The sequence below is a fragment of the Chanodichthys erythropterus genome, chromosome 2, assembly GCF_024489055.1.
Source record: "Chanodichthys erythropterus isolate Z2021 chromosome 2, ASM2448905v1, whole genome shotgun sequence".
Classification (NCBI taxonomy): domain Eukaryota; kingdom Metazoa; phylum Chordata; class Actinopteri; order Cypriniformes; family Xenocyprididae; genus Chanodichthys; species Chanodichthys erythropterus.
Window position 1 is genome coordinate 17864676 of NC_090222.1, and position 20461 is coordinate 17885136.

Consider the following 20461-nt stretch of genomic DNA (forward strand, 5'->3'; position numbering starts at 1 on the left):
GTGGCCACTCCCAAACACTTCCGGGTCGATTTTACATTTCGAGCCATTAAAATATATTACCATATAACGGGTATCTATTACTGTTGTTGATTTTAATATTGTGTATATGCATTTAAAATCATAAAATGTAAATTCACATGTTCAGCTGTTTAATACAATAAAAGAAAGAAAAAAACTACACTGTATTGTTTTGACTTACAGCGCCCCCTAATGGATCTGCTCATATATAGGCAGTGAATAGTGGCAGGGATTTTGATTCATCACAATTGACTCGAATCTTTTGAATCTGTTCATTACATTGTTTCATTCAAATTGCGTGATCGACACCGTTACGCCAGAGGGTGCTGGCGAGTGTATTGTTCTGTGTTAGAGTTATGCCAGTGAGTCATTTACTCAACATCTGCATTATTCAGTCAGTTCGTTCACAAACGAGATGACTCGTTCAGCGTTGCTCCGTCCGAGTCTCAAAACACCGACTCGTTCAGTGAAGGGGGCGTGTTCGTTGAGTAGGCCCAACCAATTAAATTCTCATTCACAGCACTTACTCGAATTCTATTGGCTCTTGCCATAATCAGTCTTTGAATGGAGCTAGTTGGTGTGAACGATTCGTTCTGAATCGTTCATTTGAAAGATTTGTTCAAAATCACGAGCGAAACGCCACTAGTGGGCTCTTATCTGGAGGTTTGTGTAATGTAACAGCGAGCGAATTGTGCTGCATTGTTGTAATATTAATCAAGGAAAATATTTCAAGGGCACATGTAGATATTAGGATATATCTTTGTGCTGTGTCGAGTCGCTGTATCTGCATTCTGTGCGCTGCTGTCCTCTATGAATCTGTTAGTGTTGTGCTCGGCTCACTCATTATTACCATATAAACTTCTCCAGAGTTTTAACTAATAAGAGCATTGGACACTTCTATAAAACACGGTGACTTGATCTATCTTCACTTGATCTTTGAGGTCTGAGACTCCCTCATATTACACTGCAAACAGTAAGTACTGCTCGTTGAATGACATTGAACTCTTATCAACGCAGTGTTATGGTTGAAAACTTTGTATTAATGATTTATGAGAAGGATTCAATGACGTGCAGGACAGCAGGAGCACTGCTTACGTACTTTCACTTTTATTGTTACACAGCGTTTTAGACATGCTGGTTTTTTATTTTCATTATAGTTTAGGTGGAGTTGTTACACTGTTAAGTAATGTAAAATGTAATACAGCAATGGTTCTCAACTCCAAGGCCCCCCTTTGTCCTAAGCAAATATGTACCTCTGTTGTAATAAAACAAATAAACTCAAAAATATTATAGCAGTTTTACAGATTTGCATCTTTATTTTTTTGATTAAGCATTTTAATTAAGATTATGTTATTATAACTAAATTGAATTATTGGGGCCCCCTGGAAGATTGCTAAGGCACAAAGACATACAGTTTGCATGTGATACATAATTATCTGGTTGTCTCCTCAGTGGCAGGAATTGGCAGGCTGTCCACCAAAGGCTCAGTGCTGTTACTGTGTGACATTCAGGAGAAGTTCAGACCCACTGTTTTCCAGTTCACAAACATCGTGAGCAATGCCGCAAGGTTGCTACAGGTACAATCAGCACCTTCAGTTAATGAGCACTGCTGCAGTATTCATACAACACAATCTATAATCATCATATATTTAATGTGCTGTCATCACTGCATCTCGTCAGCTATCTGATTTTCTATGCATTATCTATATCCCTCTAGTTAGTTGTCTTCTGTCATTTTAGACTGAAAAATGTAAGTTTTGAATTTTGTTTTTGTTTTTGTTTTTTTTGTTTACTTCATCGCAATGGTACGAAACTGCTATTTGAACACAAGAAATCATGGACATGATTAGAAAAGGCTAAATTGTCTCTTAAAATTGACTGTAAAATTACAGTAATAGGAAATTAATGGGAAATATGAAAACACAGTGAATTTTTGTTTGTTTACAATCTATAAATCAGCCATGATGAATCAGTGTTTGATAATGTCTAATGTCTAAATACAGTGGCAAGAAAAAGTATGTGAACCACTTGCAGAATCTGTGAAAATGTGAATAATTTTAATAAAATAAGAGAGGTCATACAAAATGCATGTTATTTTTTATTTAGTACTGTCCTGAGTAAGATATTTTACATAAAAGATGTTTGCATTTAGTTCACGAGACAAAACAATAGCGGAATTTATTAAAATGGCCCCATTCAAAAGTATGTGAACCATTGATTCTCAATACTGTGTGTGGTTACCTGATGATCCACGACTGTTTTTATGTGTTGTGATGGTTGTTCATGAGTCCCTTGTTTGTCCTGAGCAGTTAAACTGAGCTCTGTTCTTCAGAAAATTCCTCCAGCTCCTGCAGATTCATCAGTTTTCCAGCATTTTTGCATATTTGAACCCTTCAAACATTCGCTGAACTTCAAACATTCACTGATGCTCCAGAAGGAAACACGATGCATTAAGAGTCGGGGGGTGAAAACTTTTGAATTCAAATATCAAGGTAAATTGTACTCAATTTGTCTTTCGGGAAACATGCAAGTATCTTCTGTTGATTCTGAAGGATAGTACTAAATGAAAAACAATAATATTTAAACAAAATAAGAAAAATTGTGACATCTTCATCCTCTTCAAAAGTTTTCACCACCCGACTCTTAATGCATCGTGTTTCCTTCTGGAGCATCAGTGAATGTTTGAAGGTTTTTTTTAATAGTTTAAGAGTTTGAGTCCCTCAATTGTCCTCAGTGTGAAAAGATGGATCTCAAAATCATTCAGTCACTGCTGGAAAGGGTTCAAAAATGCAAAAATGCTGGAAAACTGAAGAATCTGCAAGAACTGGAGGATTTTTCTTCAGTTTAATTGCTCAGGACAAACAAGAGACTCATGAACAACCATCACAAAACATAAAAACAGTCGTGGATCATCAGGTAACCACACACAGTATTGAGAATCAATGGTTCACATACTTATGAATGGGGTTATTTTAATAAATTCAGCTATTGTTTTGTCTTGTGAACTAAATGCAAACATATTTTATGTAAAATATCTTACTCAGGACAGTACTAATAACATGCATTTTGTATGATCCCTCTTATTTTATTAAAATTATTCACATTTTCACAGATTCTGCAAGTGGTTCACATACTTTTTCATGCCACTGTATATATGTATATAATAAATTATAAAGTTATTATTTAAATACTCCTACAAGCCTATATCTAACTAGCTGTCTAACTATCCATATATATATATTGAAATATATATATATATATATATATATATATATATATATATAATGTTTATAATTTAGAGGTGAATATTTTGATTTTTGTAGTACCATTAAATCCCCTCAAAATACAAAATATTAAAGAATAAATGTTTTTGAAACAAAATATTGGACATTCATTCATCAAAAAATGTTAGGTTTATTGTGTTCGTGTCTGTTTTGACTGCTGGGAAACACAAATGTGACCCTTACAGTAAGTGAAGAATACCAGAGGAATATCCATTTAAATCTCAGCAATTAAATGGACATGATCTTGGCAGTTAAATGGACGTTTCTCTTCCAGGCATGTCGAATCCTGAACATCCCTCAGATTTTAACCGAGCAGTACCCTAAAGGTCTGGGCCCCACTGTTCCTGAGCTGGGGGCCGAGGGCTTGAAGCCTCACACAAAGACCAGTTTCTCCATGCTGACGGAGAGTGTCGAGAGCTCACTCAAGAGCCTGGGAGACCCTCAGCAAGTCATACTATGTGGCATTGAGGCTCAAGCATGCATCGCGGTAACGTCAAATGGGTGTTTAAACCGGTGCCATGGCACTTTTTACTTTCACAGACACATACTGTCTCCTGATCATGATCTTTAAGCTAGTTGTTTTACTGTAGTGTACAACCTATGATCTCCTGGAGCGAGGCATGGAGGTCCATATTGTGGCAGATGCTGTCTCCTCTCGAAGGTACAATAATAATTTTGTTTAAAATATACAAAACTGTTGTGATATTCATGTATCTTATGAAAAGAGTTATGTGATAAGTAATGAAAACTGTTTTAAATCAATGCAAACATGAGACACCTACATACTTGACTCACACCCACACCTTTAAAACACAAACTCAAGTCAAATGATGGATGGCATCTATAAGCTTTGTTTCTAAATGTCTATAGAAACTGGAGGAATTTCAGTGTTTGCTTACAGATGAGATGGTTTTGTAAAATCTGATGCATCCTATAAGTCAATTCTTTAAGTGATTGTCAAAAATGTTTTGATAACACATCTGCCTGTTGTTTTTCAGTCAGACAGATCGTCTTTTTGCACTGTCACGACTGAAGCAGAGTGGAGCGTTTCTCACCACTACAGAGGGAGTTTTATTACAACTAGTGCAGGATGCCAAGCACCCCAACTTTAAAGAGGTACCTGCCAACCTGTCTGTCAGCCATATTTTAATCCTTTTAAACCTTGAAGGTGTTTTGTCATCATCTATTCTAAATCAATCATATTTTTTCTTGTGCATATTAATGTTTATATATTTATAATTTATATATAACTTTTCTTATTTTTAATTCAAGAAATTTAAAATGTGTTTGTGTGTGTGTATATACATATGCATTTATGCTCTCACCACCGCCACTTTATTAGTTTCACCTGTTCAACTGCTCGTTAATGCATATATCTAATCAGCCAATCACATGGCAGCAACTCAATGCATGTAGACATGTAGACAAATTCAAATTGAGAATCAGAATAGGGAAGAAAGGTCATTTAAGTGACTTTGAAAGGGGTCTCCCGGAGGGCAGATCTGAGAATTTCAGAATTCATTTTCATGCACAACCATCTCTAGGGTTTACAGAAAATGGTCCAAAAATATCCAATGAGCAGCAGTTCTGTGGGCGGAAATGCCTTGTTGATGCCAGAGGTCAGAGGATAATGGCCAGATTGGTTGGAGCTGATAGAAAAGCAACAGTAACTCAAATAACCACTCGTTACAACCAAAGTATACAGAAGAACATCTCTGAACACACTCCAGATAGCTAAGAACAGGAAACTGAGGCTACAATTCACACAGGCTCACCAAAACTAGACAATAGAAGATTGGAAAAGTGTTGCCTGGTCTAATGAGTCTTTATTTCTGCTGTGACATTCAGATGGTAGGGTCAGAATTTGGTGTAAAAAAAAAACATGAAAACAGGCTGCTGGTGGTGTGGGGGATATTTTCTTGATATTTTCTTATTTCCCCTTAGTACCAACTGAGCATTGTTTACATGCTCACCAGTAAGCTGATAACTCACAAATATCAACTTACTGAAATAACCAGTTTTCCCCCTTTACATGTAAACCAGTAAACTGACAATGCAAGTAAACCATGTTTACATGACTTTATTAATAAATCGGGTTATTTCCCTGTAGTGACGTCAAAAAATAATCATTTGCGTATCTGACTCTGAGTATTCCATATGTAATGTCAATTGTGATGTTAAATAAAGCTTTCTACATGTCAGCAAGAAACTTACGGCTCATATATTATTCTCTCATGCAGTTACAGATGCAGCGTTTTGACTGAACCACTTCTACTTCTGCGGCACGAGAGATGAGAACACATTTTTACAATTTTCTGGGTCTTGAAAGAGTTTGTGATATTACTTCTTCCTTTCCGGCAAAATGCTCGCTGTGTGTTTAAATCTGCACTAAGGAGGCGTTTCTGTCACGTATCACACATGCGTACTTCAATAAGCTGACAGAAAGCAGGTTAATGTGTTTACATGCTGCGTGAAATCGGGGTAAGAGGCAAAAAACTACCTGTTCCGACAGGTTCTTGCTTAAGCCGTTTATGACCTTACTCCGATAAAAGAAAATGGGTAACCGCGATTACATGAAAACATGCATTGTCGGTTTATTAAGCATAATCGGGTTAAGAACGTGCATGTAAATGCACTCAATGAGTTCACTAAACTCAAATGGCCTCCACAATCACCATATCTCAATCCAATAGAGCACCTTTGAGATGTGGTGGAATGGGAGATTCGCATTATGGATGTGCAGCCAACAAATCTACAGCAACTGTGTGATGCTATCATGGAATTCAGCACAAAATTTGCATTGGCTACATTAAAAATTTTTGGAAACACTTTAGTATGGGGAACACATATTCACTGTTAACTATGACTTTTGCCTCAAACTCCTAATTTACTGCTTATTAATAGTTAGTAAGTTAGTTGTTAAAGGTGCCCTAGAATTAAATATTGAATTTACCTTGGCATAGTTGAATAACAAGAGTTCAGTACATGGAAAAGACATACACTGAGTTTCAAACTCCATTGTTTCCTCTTTCTTATATAAATCTCATTTATTTAAATGACCTCCGAAGAACAGACGAATCTCAACATAACACTGACTGTTACGTAACAGTCGGGATCATTAATACAGTATGTACGCCCCCAATATTGGCATATGCCAGCTCATGTTCAAGGCATTACACAAGGGCAGGACGTCTGGATGTGCACAGCTGAATCATCAGACTAGGTAAGCAAGCAAGAACAACAGCGAAAAATGGCAGAAGGAGCAATAATAACTGACATGATCCATGATATCATGATATTTTTAGTGATATTTGTGAATTGTCTTTCTAAATGTTTCGTTAGCATGTTGCTAATGTACTGTTAAATGTGGTTAAAGTTACCATCGTTTATTACTGTATTCACGGAGACAAGAGCCGTCGCTATTTTCATTTTTAAACACTTGCAGTCTGTATAATTCATAAACACAACTTCATTCTTTATAAATCTCTCCAACAGTGTGTAATGTTAGCTTTAGCCACGGAGCACTATCAAACTCATTCAGAATCAAATGTAAACATCCAAATAAATACTATACTCACATGATCCGACACATGCATGCAGCATGCATGACAAACATCTTGTAAAGATCCATTTTGAGGGTTATATTAGCTGTTTGAACTGTGTTTATGCTGTTCAAGGCAAGTGCGAGCTCCAGGGGCGTGGAGCACAAGAATTAAAGGGGCCGCAACTTATATATCGGTGCGTAGTTAATGATGCCCCAAAATAGGCAGTTAAAAAAATGAATTAAAAAAAATCTATGGGGTATTTTGAGCTGAAACTTCACAGACACATTCAGGGGACACCTTAGACTTATATTACATCTTTTAAAATGAAGTTCTAGGGCACATTTAAGTTTAGGTATTCGGTAGGATTTAGGGATGCAGAATATGGCATTAATATGTGCTTTATAAGTACTAATAAACAGCCAATATTCTAGTAGTATGCAAGCTAATAAGCAACTAGCTAAAAGTGAGAATTCTTCCCCATACTAAAGTGTTACCAGTTTTTTTTTTTTTTTTTTTTTTTTTTATCCCTGCTTGTAATTGTAGGTTTCTTTGTGTCTCAATGAGAGCATAATGAGGAAGTGCTAAGGTAGATGGGATTTTGTGCTGATTAAGTTTGCGTTTGACTATTGTTCTGTTCATGTTCTGACCTGTCCTCCTTCATTTTTCACACACAGATCCAGAAACTCTTGGCTCACCCCTCCCCTGATACAGGCCTGCTGGCCTTCTTCAGCTCTCTATAGGGCCAGTCACACACCACACCCTGCAGACATAATTACATAAATTATTAAAAATCAGCACAAACTGCTCTCTGAACCTGTTGGACTCATGTGATCTTTGAACATTTGAGTATTCAATTAAATATTTACTTCCATGGAAATGCAAATATTTAAAATTTCAAATCAGTCAGATGGTTCTAAAATTCAGTGTCAGAAAAACAGTAAGAGTTGTTGGTAATGCTAAAATAAGGTCTGCATGTTAACATGAGTTAATGCATTAGATATCATAAACTAACAGTCAGCATTTTTACACCATTTATGGTAACAGTTACAGTAAAATCCCACTATTTAATGTTTGTTAATGCATTAACTAATACATTAGTTACAGTATTTATTAATCTTAGTTAGCGTTAGTTAATAAAAATACAACTCTTCATTGTTTATTCATGTTAGATCAAGTCCTTGAAATGATATTAACAGATACAGCTTTTGATTTGAATTAGTAGTGATCTATTAGTACATTAATTAACATTAACTAATATTAATAAATGCTTTAGAAGTATTTTTCATTGTTAATTCATGTTAACTAATGTTAGCAAAAGGAACCTTGTTATAAAGTGTTGCTGCATTGATTAATCTAGGTTAATTTTAATTTATAAATATACTATTTTGGTAACACTTTACAGTAAGATTTCATTAGTTAAGTTAATTCAAATTAAGTTAACATGAATAAGGAATTAACAATACTTCTGCAGCATTTATTAATCTTAATTAATGTTAATTTCAGTTATTAAATTCAAAAGTTGTATTTAACATTAATGCACCATGAGCTAACATTAACAAACAATGAACGACTATTTTTATTAACTAATATTAACAAAGATTAATAAATACTGTAACAAATGTATTGTTCATTGGTAGATCATGTTAGTTTATACATTAACTAATGTTAACAAATGAACCATATTTTTGCATGTAAAGTGATATGAATGTATAAAACCTTATTGTAAAGCATTGCCAAATTATTATATTCTGTCCATGCATCACTATAAAATAAGAATAAAATATTATGTGTTAGCCTCTTGGTTATTCATATGTTGTTATTAAGTATGTGATACCTAACATGTTTGTTTTTTGCCCCATTGCATTATGAAATGTGTCAAGTGTGTAATCCACCAGGATGCAAAGACCAAGAAAATCTCAATGGAAATTATTACAGTGGTTTCCCGCCTGTAGCTCGACTCCTCTCCTATTTCAGCAGTGAAACAGGAACTTACTCGCCAGTAAAACACTGAAAGTGCAGCCATGAGAGGAGGAGGAGAGAACGAGAGAGAGGAGGAGAAACACACCGAGTTCTCAAATGTCACATGGAGGGTGGAGTGTGTGACGTTCAACACGCGCAGAAAGGGAGGGGAAAGAGAAAGAAAGGGAAGAACTTTTTCCGACAGTTTTTTTTTCTTCTCCCAAACACTAATTTCAAACAAAACGTGTTAACTTACACGCTTCAGGCAGCGAATGAATGCAGCGATAAACATAGAAGAGAGATAAAGGACAAATAAACGTTTGCTGAGATCCCTCAGCTGCCTCTGTGCAGCAGATGAAGGCATTAAAAATTGACAGGGTGAAGTCGGTGGCCTTTTGACAGGATTGAGGTATGTTTTTTTTTTTTACTCAACTATTAGAAACATATTTATCTCTTAGAAAGCTATATTCGAAATAAATGGATCTATAAGTATATCTAACATTTGATTCTAATGCTTTGAGTATCTGTTTTTCAAACTATTTTAAATAAGATTGAGATTTCTATTACAACATACTGTTAAATTATATTGACTTGCCACTCTGTACGACTTGATTACACAGCTTAGCTGGAATGCATGGGTTAACACATAGTATTACATAATGTTTTGTTTTCTCTGCACCTCAGACATCCCCTTAAGCATGACTTCTGAACTGGACTCTAGTTTAACCAGCATTGACTGGCTTCCTCAGCTGGGAATCAGCACCTTGCGATCAGGGAAAGAAAGAGTGGAACGAAAAAAAGAACGAGGAAGAGAGAAGGACATCCCTCCCATACCTACACCGTCCCCCGGATCTAATTCCAAAGTGAAGCCCCCCCACAGCTACGCCACTCTGATAGCCATGGCAATAAGTTCTGCTCCTGAAATGAAGCTGAGCTTGAATGATATTTATACATGGATCAGTAATACATTTCCTTATTATAGCAGAGCAGGAAGAGGATGGAAGGTAAAGGCCAGACCACTACATGACCACTTCCTTTTGATAAATAGTGCAGTGAGACACAGTTATGTATGCAGTTGTGCTTGAACAGGGTCTATGATTTGGCTTTACACTATTAATGATTTGATAGACAAGTTTAGAAAGAAACAATTGTGAAATATTAATGTAGCTGAAAGCTATTTTTGGTATATTAGGGTCAGTGTCATAAAGTTAAACATGCCAGGTTGATTGTCCTGATATGAAGAAAAAAGCCTCATTAAAAGAATTAAACTCTTGAAAAGAAAAACTCATTAAGTATTTTGTCATAACATTTTATTAACAATTTAACAATAACAATTTCTTAGAATTAAAAAAAAGAAAGATAATTTGAGCTTTTTTGACAAGGCTAGGTTAGTTTAGATTGTGAAATGGTGTGAATCCTCAAAAAGTTTGTGAATACTAATTTATATTTGTGGGGAAAAAAATATTTTTACCATAAAAATATTTGTAAACTTTTTTAAAGTAATGACTATGATGTGTATACTCATGTATTCAAGTCATCAGGAAAATGTTTTATTACTTTGTACTTGAAGTAACATTTTTCGTTAAATCGTTAAATTCACTTATATTTCATTGACTCATTAAAGGTGCTCTCGTGTTTTTAGGCCAAAACATTTTTTGTCACATACAGCAAACATCTCCTCACTATCCGCTAGCTGCCTGTCCCCTGAACACACTGTAAAAAAAGCAGTCTCTGTAGTCGCCATAAGCTCCGAAAACGGCAATAAAAACAAACTGGTGCAGCCTGGACCACGAATCATAATAAACATGCTCCAGCCAATTACCAACAAGAATGATTTTAAATGCGCATTCATGACTGTTTCAGGAAGCACGGAGGGGAGGGGGAGGAGGAGGAGGAGGGAGGGTCTAGCTAGCCTCTTTTGTTTGACAACACTTCGAACGTCAACAGGAAGTTACTCCGCCCAGGATCACTTAGAGCATCTTTAACTAAAAGAAGTTCAAAGTTCACTATTTTTTTAGCATTTCATAATTTTCCATCATACAGTTCTATGTGTTTTTTATTAGGGCCCGAGCACCGATGGTGTGAGGACCCTATTGGAATTGCTCAGTCAATTCTTCTTCTCCGAAATGAATCGCATTTTTGAGGTCCTAAATATGCGCGAAAACTAATGAAACTTTGCACACGCGTCAGAAGTGGTGAAAATGTACTGTTATGGGTTTCAGAATTAGGTGTGAAAAATGCTCGATAGCGCCACCTACAAAATTTCAATTGAGCACCCTTCGCGCTACGTTTCACGTACAGGTATGAAATTCGGTAGACACATATAACAGCCCAATACCTACAAAAAATGTACCCGGGTGCAAAGTCTGCAAACCCAACAGAAAGTGAGAGATTTTTAATTTTCTATGCAAAATATTTGCAGTTTTTTGCCATTTCCGGACGTTGTACTGTAACAAACTTTTCCTAGAGCTTTTATCAGATCAACATCGTATTTGGTCAGTCTAATCTAAAGGCCTTTGGGACGTTAAATTGTGAAGAGTTTTCTCTGAAGGGCGTGTCCGTGGCGGCCTGACTAATTTCAATGTTTCGCCATGAAACAGGAAGTTGTTGTAACTCAGGTATACAATGTCCAATCTTCCCCAAACTTCACATTTTTGATAATAGTCCTGTAGACATCTACATGGCAATATTCAGTTATAGTCAATGCGCCACCTGCTGGCAGCAGGAAGTGTGGTGCAAAAACATGACTTTTGCTACATTTGTCCTCTATCCGCTTAAATGAATAGCGCCCACTGTTCACCGTTTTCCTAAATCCACCGGGTGGCGGTGAGCCTGAGTGCGAGGGCCCTTTCATCGCTGCTTGCCGCTTTAATTGTCTTTGGGATCTTGAAGCAGGGTTGTTATCGTTAACTAAAACATTTCTGTTAATTGCAATAATATAATATAAATATTATTTGAAAAAAAAAAACAAACAAAAAAACAAATGAAAATTAGAAATGTTGCCTTGGCAATAAACTGAAATAAGATGAAGTACTAAAATTATTAACTGAAAAAAAAAAAAAAAACTAAAACTAACTAAAACTGAAATAAAATAAATTAATGATGGCAGTATAGCAATATTAAAAAAGCACAACAAAATTAATATATATTAAACTAAAGTTAAAATGAAAACTAAATATAAAAATAAAAACATTCAAAATATTAATAAAACTATATAAAAACTAAAAAAACTAAAATAACAGGACCATAGATGTTCAATTTCAGAGTCGTGAAGGACTCATCTTACTGAGCCCATGGAGCAAGTCATGTCATCAGCATTACTTAACCAGTTTGTGTTTGTAAACATCAGGTTTCTTCTGTCCAGAGCTTAATTTCTCTTTTGCTAGACATAACACTGACTTGACTTGTCCAGGGAGTTCTGGATTTGCATCATATCCTACTGTTAAAATACATCTTCTGCTTTTTAAGGTGTCAAACAGACTACTTTTCACTATTGCATAGATAAATAGTGTATATGATTCATAACATAGATATTATCAATGTGAAATGACAATTTGAAGGTGATGAAGGAAATGTGTTGCAATCTCTTCACATGAAGTAGAGCTAAATGATATATGATGCTCTTTAACTGGAAACTATGATTATTTGAGGAATCTGAGCATGTTTAAAACAGATTTTAGTTTATGACTCATATAAAGACTGATATGTAAATGTACACTACTGTTCAAAACTTTGGGATCAGTAAGATGGAAGAAGTCTCTTATGCACACCAAGTCTGCATTTTGTTCAACCCCCTTATAAAATACAGATACATATATATAAATCTCTGTTGTTTTTTTTCCTAGAACTCAATTCGGCACAATTTGTCCCTCAACAAATGTTTCCGGAAAGTTCCTCGACCACAGAGCGATCCTGGGAAGGTGATGTAGTCAAATATTTTATTATTTTGTTCATTAATATCTGAGAATACTGCCATTGCCATTATTACTGCAATGCTAATAACTTTTTAAAAACAATTTTAAGACTCTCAAATCCACAGACTCATTTGCTTACTAATACTGAAATAAAAATAATCACCTGTTTTAGGGGTCATACTGGACAATGGATGTACCGCCTGACTCAACTCAACCCAGAGGAGTCAAACGTCCTTATCCTAAAGAGGAGGAGGTAAGAGTACATCACATGAAATTTACTCATCCCATCTGTGAGATCATTTTTTCACTCACCGACATCCCTGTTTCAGGATCCATCCTCAGAGGCCGAAGTATCTGTCAATCAACCAGAGCCCCTCCCACCTCAGCCAGACACCAAAAGCATGTTCTCCCCCCCTCCTTGCAAGGTTCAAAGTCATTTCTTCTGCTTTTCTATTTCTATTAAGGATTATTAAGGAAGGTCCTCTTAGAACAGAGCTTGAGGTCTAAGAATGAGGAAATGATAGTGTAAGGTAAACAAAATAGAGCTTGTGACGTGTGGACTTCATAATCACTTTCATTTGTAATGAATTTGGGTCCCATCCTCATATCATTCCAAACCTGTATGGTATTATTTTTATTCATGGAACAGAAAGGAGATATTTTAAAAAGTCTTTACATGGCTCTTTTTACAATAAAAGTTGTACAGGGTGACCATGGTTTACATAAAAAATGTAGTCCATAAGTCTTCTGAATTCCTATTATAGCTTAAAGTGGAGATTAAATGCACATAGCGACAGATATTTTCTTCCATTTTGTGCATCTGAGTTTAGTGAAAGACAAAGTGTAGGGTGGGGACTTGGTTCTATCCATTGGTTGTTGATTGGATTTTGAGATTTGGGCATTGCATTCAAAAATGAATGTGAATTTGTAGTCAATTACGGGTTTAAGTGGACTAAATGTTTGGAGAATTCTGGTATACATCACCAGAGACACACTTTCACTGGAAGATCGAGTTCTGACATTTTGATTAAACATTAGAAAGTAAAAAAAAAAAAAAATTAGAAATGAAACAGTTACTTTTTTAAGTAATGCATTACAGTATTGCGTTACTCCCTAAAAAAGTAACTTAGTTACTTTTTATGGAAAGTAATGTGTTACTTTTGCATTCTCATCTGGCCTTTGCTTGCTTAGTTTTGTTGTTGTTGTTGTTGTTGTTATTAAAAACAAACAAAGTTACATTTTTGGCAAATGTAAAGGCCCTAAAAGTGAAATATATAAGCGTTAGACATTAGGACATGCAAATACACATCTGTACAGTAGAGGGTGCAGCTCAAGGTAAACTTGCAGCTGTGCTGCCATTCTGGATTGCAGAAGAATAGGATCCAAGAGAAGAAAGTTCAGCTGTCTTCAGCAATTAAAAAAATCAAACACAAATGTGATGTTTATTTCTTAATAAAGTGACATTAAATACATAAAGTATATTTGTGTAATTTAACATTTAATTATTACAGGTTTGCCTAATATTCTGAGTTTGCATTTCACTGTTTTTATTCAGTTTGAGGAATACTGAATCTGTTTTGTGCAAGTGAGATGAGTAAATACCTGCTCATATTTAGTCTAGAAATACAATAACCATCATGTTTACACCTCATGTCTGTGTCTCTGCGCCTCACTCTAATGGGGACTGAAGAGGTATCAGTCAATAAATGGGAAACAAAGTAAGTTGAGTACTTTGAAAAAAATAACTGAGATATTTTGTTATAATGTGTTACTTTACTAGTTACTATACTTGGAAAAGTAATCTGATTACGTAACTCGCATTACTTGGAATGTGTTACATGCAACAACAGTTTGTCATAACGTATTTAAAGGTGCCAGGTTTAACAAGTGTGGATTGAAAGATTTGGGTATGGAAACTTTTATGGTGCTTTTTGTCCTTGTTGGAACTTAAACCACATGATCACTATAAACTGTTATAGAAAAGAGCTACTTGAAGATTCTTCAAAAAAATTCTCCTTTTGTGCTTTATGGAAAAAATATTTTTGGAGCAACATGAGGATGAGTTTGGAGCAACATGAGGATGAGTAAATAATGACAGAATTTTCATTTTTGACCAAACTATTCCTTTAACTGGTATATGGCATATTGTTTATCCAAATTACTCTCATATTTATCTCTGCATTCATTGTTTCCACAGCAACGTCCAAGTGCCCCCATACCTACAACTCTTCCTTCGAACCCTCATGCCGATCCCCCTCTCCGATTCTCCTTTGCTGATTTGAACCTACCGGATCTGTACAATTCCTTTCAGTCCCTCTGTCGCTCCGTGAGAGGGAGAGTCACCTCACAATGTAAGTAAATCAATTATGCCACTCTATTGCTTTAGCTTATTATTTGCTTTCAAAGATTCAGAATTGATACATTTTAAGATTAGGTGTGTTTAATAATCTCTCTCTCTCTCATAGCGGACGTTCCCAATTTACTTGGATTTACCCATGATAGTACACCACTCCACACCCCAACCCTGCCTCCTCTCTCCCCCTGCCCCTGTCCAAACCCCAATATTAACCAGTATACCAACCCAAACTCTACTTTTAACCCAAACCTCAATACCAACGGCAACTTCAACCCAAATGCACCCAATACTAACTCTAGTTTTATCCCAAACCTAAACCCAAACCAGAACGCTAACATTCATCCAACCTCCAACACTGAGCCTGACAAGCTGCTACACGGTAATGGTGAGTATAACTGCTCAGTAGTGACATGTTGATGGGATATGAGTGTCCTGATGACCTGATCCTCTCTTTCTCTCTTTTAGTTGTTCCTGCAGACTGGTTCAGTAACGCTGACTCTTTGAGAGAGAGTTTCAGAATTGCTAGTGGTCTGGACTGGGCTAACATTGACCTCACCTGTCACCCTGGTCAGTACTCAACTATAGACTACAGTGAGATACATAATGCACAACATGCTTTAATTTTCTGCTCTGGATTTACAGTTTAGTTTCAAAGGGACTGTCTTTGAATTTATTTATCCAGAAGCACTATTTTCTACTGTTGAGAAGCTATTTTAAAACTGTAGCTTGGCAAGTTACAAGCTTCTCATAAATGAAAACAATCAGGCTACCCTTTGGAAAAAATAGCTACACTAAACACAGCTAACAAAACATAGCTGACTACTTTGATGCCATATAAGGGGGAAATATCTTTTTAAATATATAATAATAAGGATGTCATTAAGTTATATTATTAATACACATATCTTTACATGTATAAACAAACTTGCTAATTTATATACAGGGGCACTGTCCTGGAAAACTTTTATTTACACACATATGTAAGCAATAAGGTACAAGAGGCTGTGCTGTATCGTGAATAAGTCACGGCTGAAGGGCGTTGTTAGGCACGACATGAAGCGGGGAGTCCTGCAACCCCTTAAGCCGTAACTTTATTAATGATACAGCACTAGCCTCGAGTACCTGCTTTTATAAAACGGTTACCACACAATACAAATATTAAAACCAGAAATATGTATCAATGCAACTTTCATGAAGTAAACTTTTTCTAAAAGCCTTCCTTTCACCAGAAAAAATAGTCCCTGACCGTGAACAGCAGCAGAAGTTACATTATTACGCCATTAGATGGCAGCAAAGACTCTCTTTATGAGTGTGTCAGTCAGTAGCGAAGACTTTTACATTGAAAAGACTGAATTGTTTTGAAAATGGAACAAGACGCAACTGATAAATGCTTTGACTAACGCTGTCAGTCAAGGGAAAACCCCTTAACTGTTAAAAGGACAAGATAATACATTGGAAATTTAAACAGATTTTTTATGAACATAGGACTGACCTGAAGGAAAATGCTAAATCTGAATGCAGGCAATAAACTCGCTCAATCGATCTTTTTCTCACAATGCTTTTATACATAATACAATAAGCTTCAATGAACAACATCAATTGAGAACATACAGTTTATGTTGTTAAGAGTGGTTGCTAAGGGCAACCACTTTTTCCAGACTTTTTCTGTGTAGCTACACAAAAGGCCTATTTCTCTCAAATATTGTTCACAAATCTGTCTAAATATATGTTAGTGAGCACTTCTCCTTTGCCGTCCATCCATCCACCTCACAGGTTTGGCATATCAAGATGCTGATTATACAGCATGATTATTGCACAGGTGTGCCTTAGGCTGGCTGCAATAAAAGGCCACTCTAAAATGTGCAGTTTTCCAGGGCAGAGCCCCTATATATAAATTAGCACGTTGTTTATACATATAAATATGTGTGTGTGTGTGTGTGTAATATATATAATTTTTTGAAAGAACTTAATCCTTTTATTCAGCAAATTATGCATTAAATTGATAAAAAGTTACAATAAAAACTTTTACATTGTAACCAGTAGTTTCTATTCATCAAATAATAGAAAGAAATGTATTAAGCAAACTTATGTTTATATAAGTATTTATATTTCTATAACAAGTATTTCTTTGACTAAACAAATTTATCTCCATAAAATTTTTTAAAATAATGGACAGTTCTACAAAACTGCTGTATATCAGTGTAAGGGAGATTTATTAAGCATCTCTGTCTGTGTTATTCTCATCTAGACCTGGTAGAGAGCATGCGTCAGGCCGAGCTCTGTGACTGGGCATTGGATTCAGCTCTCTTCACCTCACTCTGTGATTCACTCAACCGTTTCTTCACTCAGAAGGGTCTCATTGGCTCGTCTTCTTGTGGCCCCTCCTCTTTTGCACAAATGGCCCCACCTCCTCTCAATATTCCGCCCACAAACCCTCCCACCCTGGCTAGTTTAACTCAACCCTCTCCACTCATATACTCCTCCCAGCTCCCTCCTGGCACTGGTGAACCTCCTCTACAAAGTCCCAGGAGAACCATGACACCTCACACCCACAACCAGACAGCACAAAGACCACCAGGGCTGCAGCCCACCACGAGCCAGCCTCTGACTCCTAACGGTATGCTGAGAGATCCCTTGCAGGACCAATTTGCATCTAAACTTAAAGTGATAGTTCACCCAAAAATCACATAATTTACTCACCTTCATGTAGAGTGACCACCTGGTTATTGCTCGATTGCAGGACGTAGATGTGATTGTGTTAGAGAGACATACATTTACTATTATTCTATGTAAATATTGATTTACATTAGTTGGAAAGCCTATTTGGTATTATGTTGGATAATAACATAATAATAACATAAATAATAATGTTTTAAATTGCCAATTAGCTTTGTTAATTAACAGGTTTAAGTGAGACAATGTAATTTACTCTACCGGACCTATTCAGTCTTGCTAAATATAATGAACTGAGTAACAGGCCAGGTAAGAATCACATTTTCCTTACGTAGCAACTAGTTTATTTTCCTTACCCATGCTTACATCTTGCAGAATGCGGGATGAAGCTCCCAGTTTTGATAGGTCACCCTACCCTCATTTCAAACCTTTCTATGATGTTCTTTCTTCTGTGGAACATAACATATTATGAAGAATGTTTTAACCGTTTTTGTCCACGCAGTAAAAGTCATTCGGGTCCAACTGTTGATTTGGACCCCATTGACTTTCATTATATGGACAAAAAATGAAAAAGTATATACAAAGTATATTCTGCTGTGTTCTGCAGAATAAAAAAAATGTCATGACGTTGAGTAAATGACGACAATTTTCATTTTTGGGTGAACTATCTCTTTAAGTGCCCTTATTGTCATTCATTCAGAGAGGAAATAGGTGTTGCTATGTTGGTCTAATTGCTCAGACGTCCTAATATGATGTTATTCTGTCTTTATGCAGCACTTCAAACTCAACCACTGACCCCAACAGGTCATCCACCTTTGAAGAATCTTCATAGCAACAGTGAAGAAATCCAGGATGATTTTGATTGGGATTCATTGATTGAATAATTTTGTTGGCAGATACACACACATGAATGCACAGTAAAAGACAATTATTGAGAATAGTCATCAGTATGTGTCAAGGAGGTGAGGCCAACTCATTCATCTTCTTTCATGTGCATATTCAACAAAAGCAGCACCATCTTAACAATGAATATCATTTAGTTGTGTTTCCTTTTAGTTCAGTTCTGCCTCAAATTTATTCTGCACAAATGGTGCTGCTATAGTCAGCCGCATGTTGATGTGCTGGTTAACAATGATAACAAGCATCAAAGTGTGAGATTAACCAAAACGTGCAATGCAGTATATTCATCATGTTTGTTTCTCAACTGCTCCTTACCTTAAAGGTTAGGGTGGATCAATCCTGACAATGTTTTCATTAATGTAACATCCTTTTTCTTTTAGCTCACGCTACACACGCGCGACTGCCTTCTACGTCAGCGTATTACAATGTAAATAACATTAGCACTTCCAAAGCCTTAGCCAGCTGACAATGGTTTTTGCTGAATGTTGATCTAGTCACAGTTCAGTACTTATTGAAATACATTTTTGACCAAAAATTTGCATGTACACAATTTGTGGGAGAATAAATGGAGTTTAACAGTACACTGAGATATATTATGACAATACATACTGTATGGGTGTATATTGACTGAAATTTATCAACATTTATTGCTTGATATTACTACATTTTGTCACATAGCACATCCCATTAGGGAGGAACAGCTGTCTTCAGTTAAAAACAAATAAAAGGAAATGTTTAACTCACTGTCATTTTAATTTCCATTTAAAATCAAATCAATGAAACAACAAAAAAAGCTTGGACAATTTTGTTTTGTGGATTTTTTTTTTTATTATTCTTAAATTTCTTTGATTTTTTTTTTCTCCATTTTATTTTTAAATGTGAATGGTCACAGTCAACACCACACAATTTTTGACCATAGCCAATATTAGAGAAACATCTCTAAAATTTTCATATATATAAAATAATTCATTGAAAGTAAATAAAGAATAACAGCATGGATCATGTCATTCAGTCCCCAATTTTACATTATGATTTCATATAATTCAGATAATTTTCTTTTTCATTTCCATAAGCATTAACACTTTCCCATTTTCTGTGTAAATGTCAAAGTAAAAAGGTGCTGAAGTGAAATGCAAAGACAGGCGCCGTTTCTCACGTGAACAGGTGTCGAATTAATGCTTTGATTCTTACGACTGTAAAAATAAATGGCGGACCCTTATGCTGAAAGTGAGACTATGCTGATAAAACCGCATCAGAAGCACAGCGGTGGGCCGAGTGAAAACACTGGACACATCATACACGCTCTCATACTCTCTCTCTCACACACAGACACACACACACAGCCCCTCTTCATGTGTATAAGAACCACGTGACGTGGACTGAAATGTCGCAGGTCAAAGGAAATCAAGCAGGCATCTGTTTCAATGGCAATTTCCAGTGCGATTTTCCTTGGTTTAATCGTTCCCAGGAGTCAAACACATTCGATTAAAATAAATTACACAAGATTACACATTAAATTAAATTAAAAGTAATACATCTATTGATGATTTTTTTAGTAGAGTTGTGAATAAAACGGACAGCTGAATTCTTCTCAAGCCCGTGAGTCATCCTTCATGTACTCTTTCATCAGAGGTTCACCTCATCAATGAAAGAAGGAGAAAGGGGTGTATGATTGAGTTCATTAGTGGCTTGTTTTCCTTCTCCCATATCTTCATCTTCCTGTTACTGAGCAAGAACAATCATCCTAATAATATAACAATATTAACAACCTGCATTCATTGAATGAACCCGCCAATCATCCATGTCTGTCAA

At 35.9% G+C, this 20461-nt stretch overlaps 2 protein-coding genes across 2 annotated transcripts; both read left to right on the top strand.

Annotated features, from left to right (window-relative positions):
- The first annotated feature begins 637 nt into the window (after positions 1-637).
- isoc2 (isochorismatase domain containing 2) lies at positions 638-7995 on the top strand. Its single transcript, XM_067403173.1, has 6 exons — positions 638-991; positions 1471-1595; positions 3577-3789; positions 3893-3963; positions 4301-4418; positions 7522-7995. Coding segments are annotated over exons 1-6 (594 nt in total). The 5' UTR covers positions 638-990; the 3' UTR covers positions 7588-7995.
- A 737-nt stretch (positions 7996-8732) lies between these two features.
- On the top strand, positions 8733-20445 carry foxj2 (forkhead box J2). Its single transcript, XM_067403159.1, has 10 exons — positions 8733-9215; positions 9491-9810; positions 12652-12726; positions 12893-12973; positions 13050-13145; positions 14918-15071; positions 15186-15461; positions 15542-15643; positions 17325-17693; positions 18524-20445. Exons 2-10 carry the CDS (start codon positions 9505-9507, stop codon positions 18631-18633), a joined length of 1569 nt encoding a protein of 522 aa, XP_067259260.1. The 5' UTR covers positions 8733-9215; positions 9491-9504; the 3' UTR covers positions 18634-20445.
- The last annotated feature ends 16 nt before the right edge of the window (positions 20446-20461 follow it).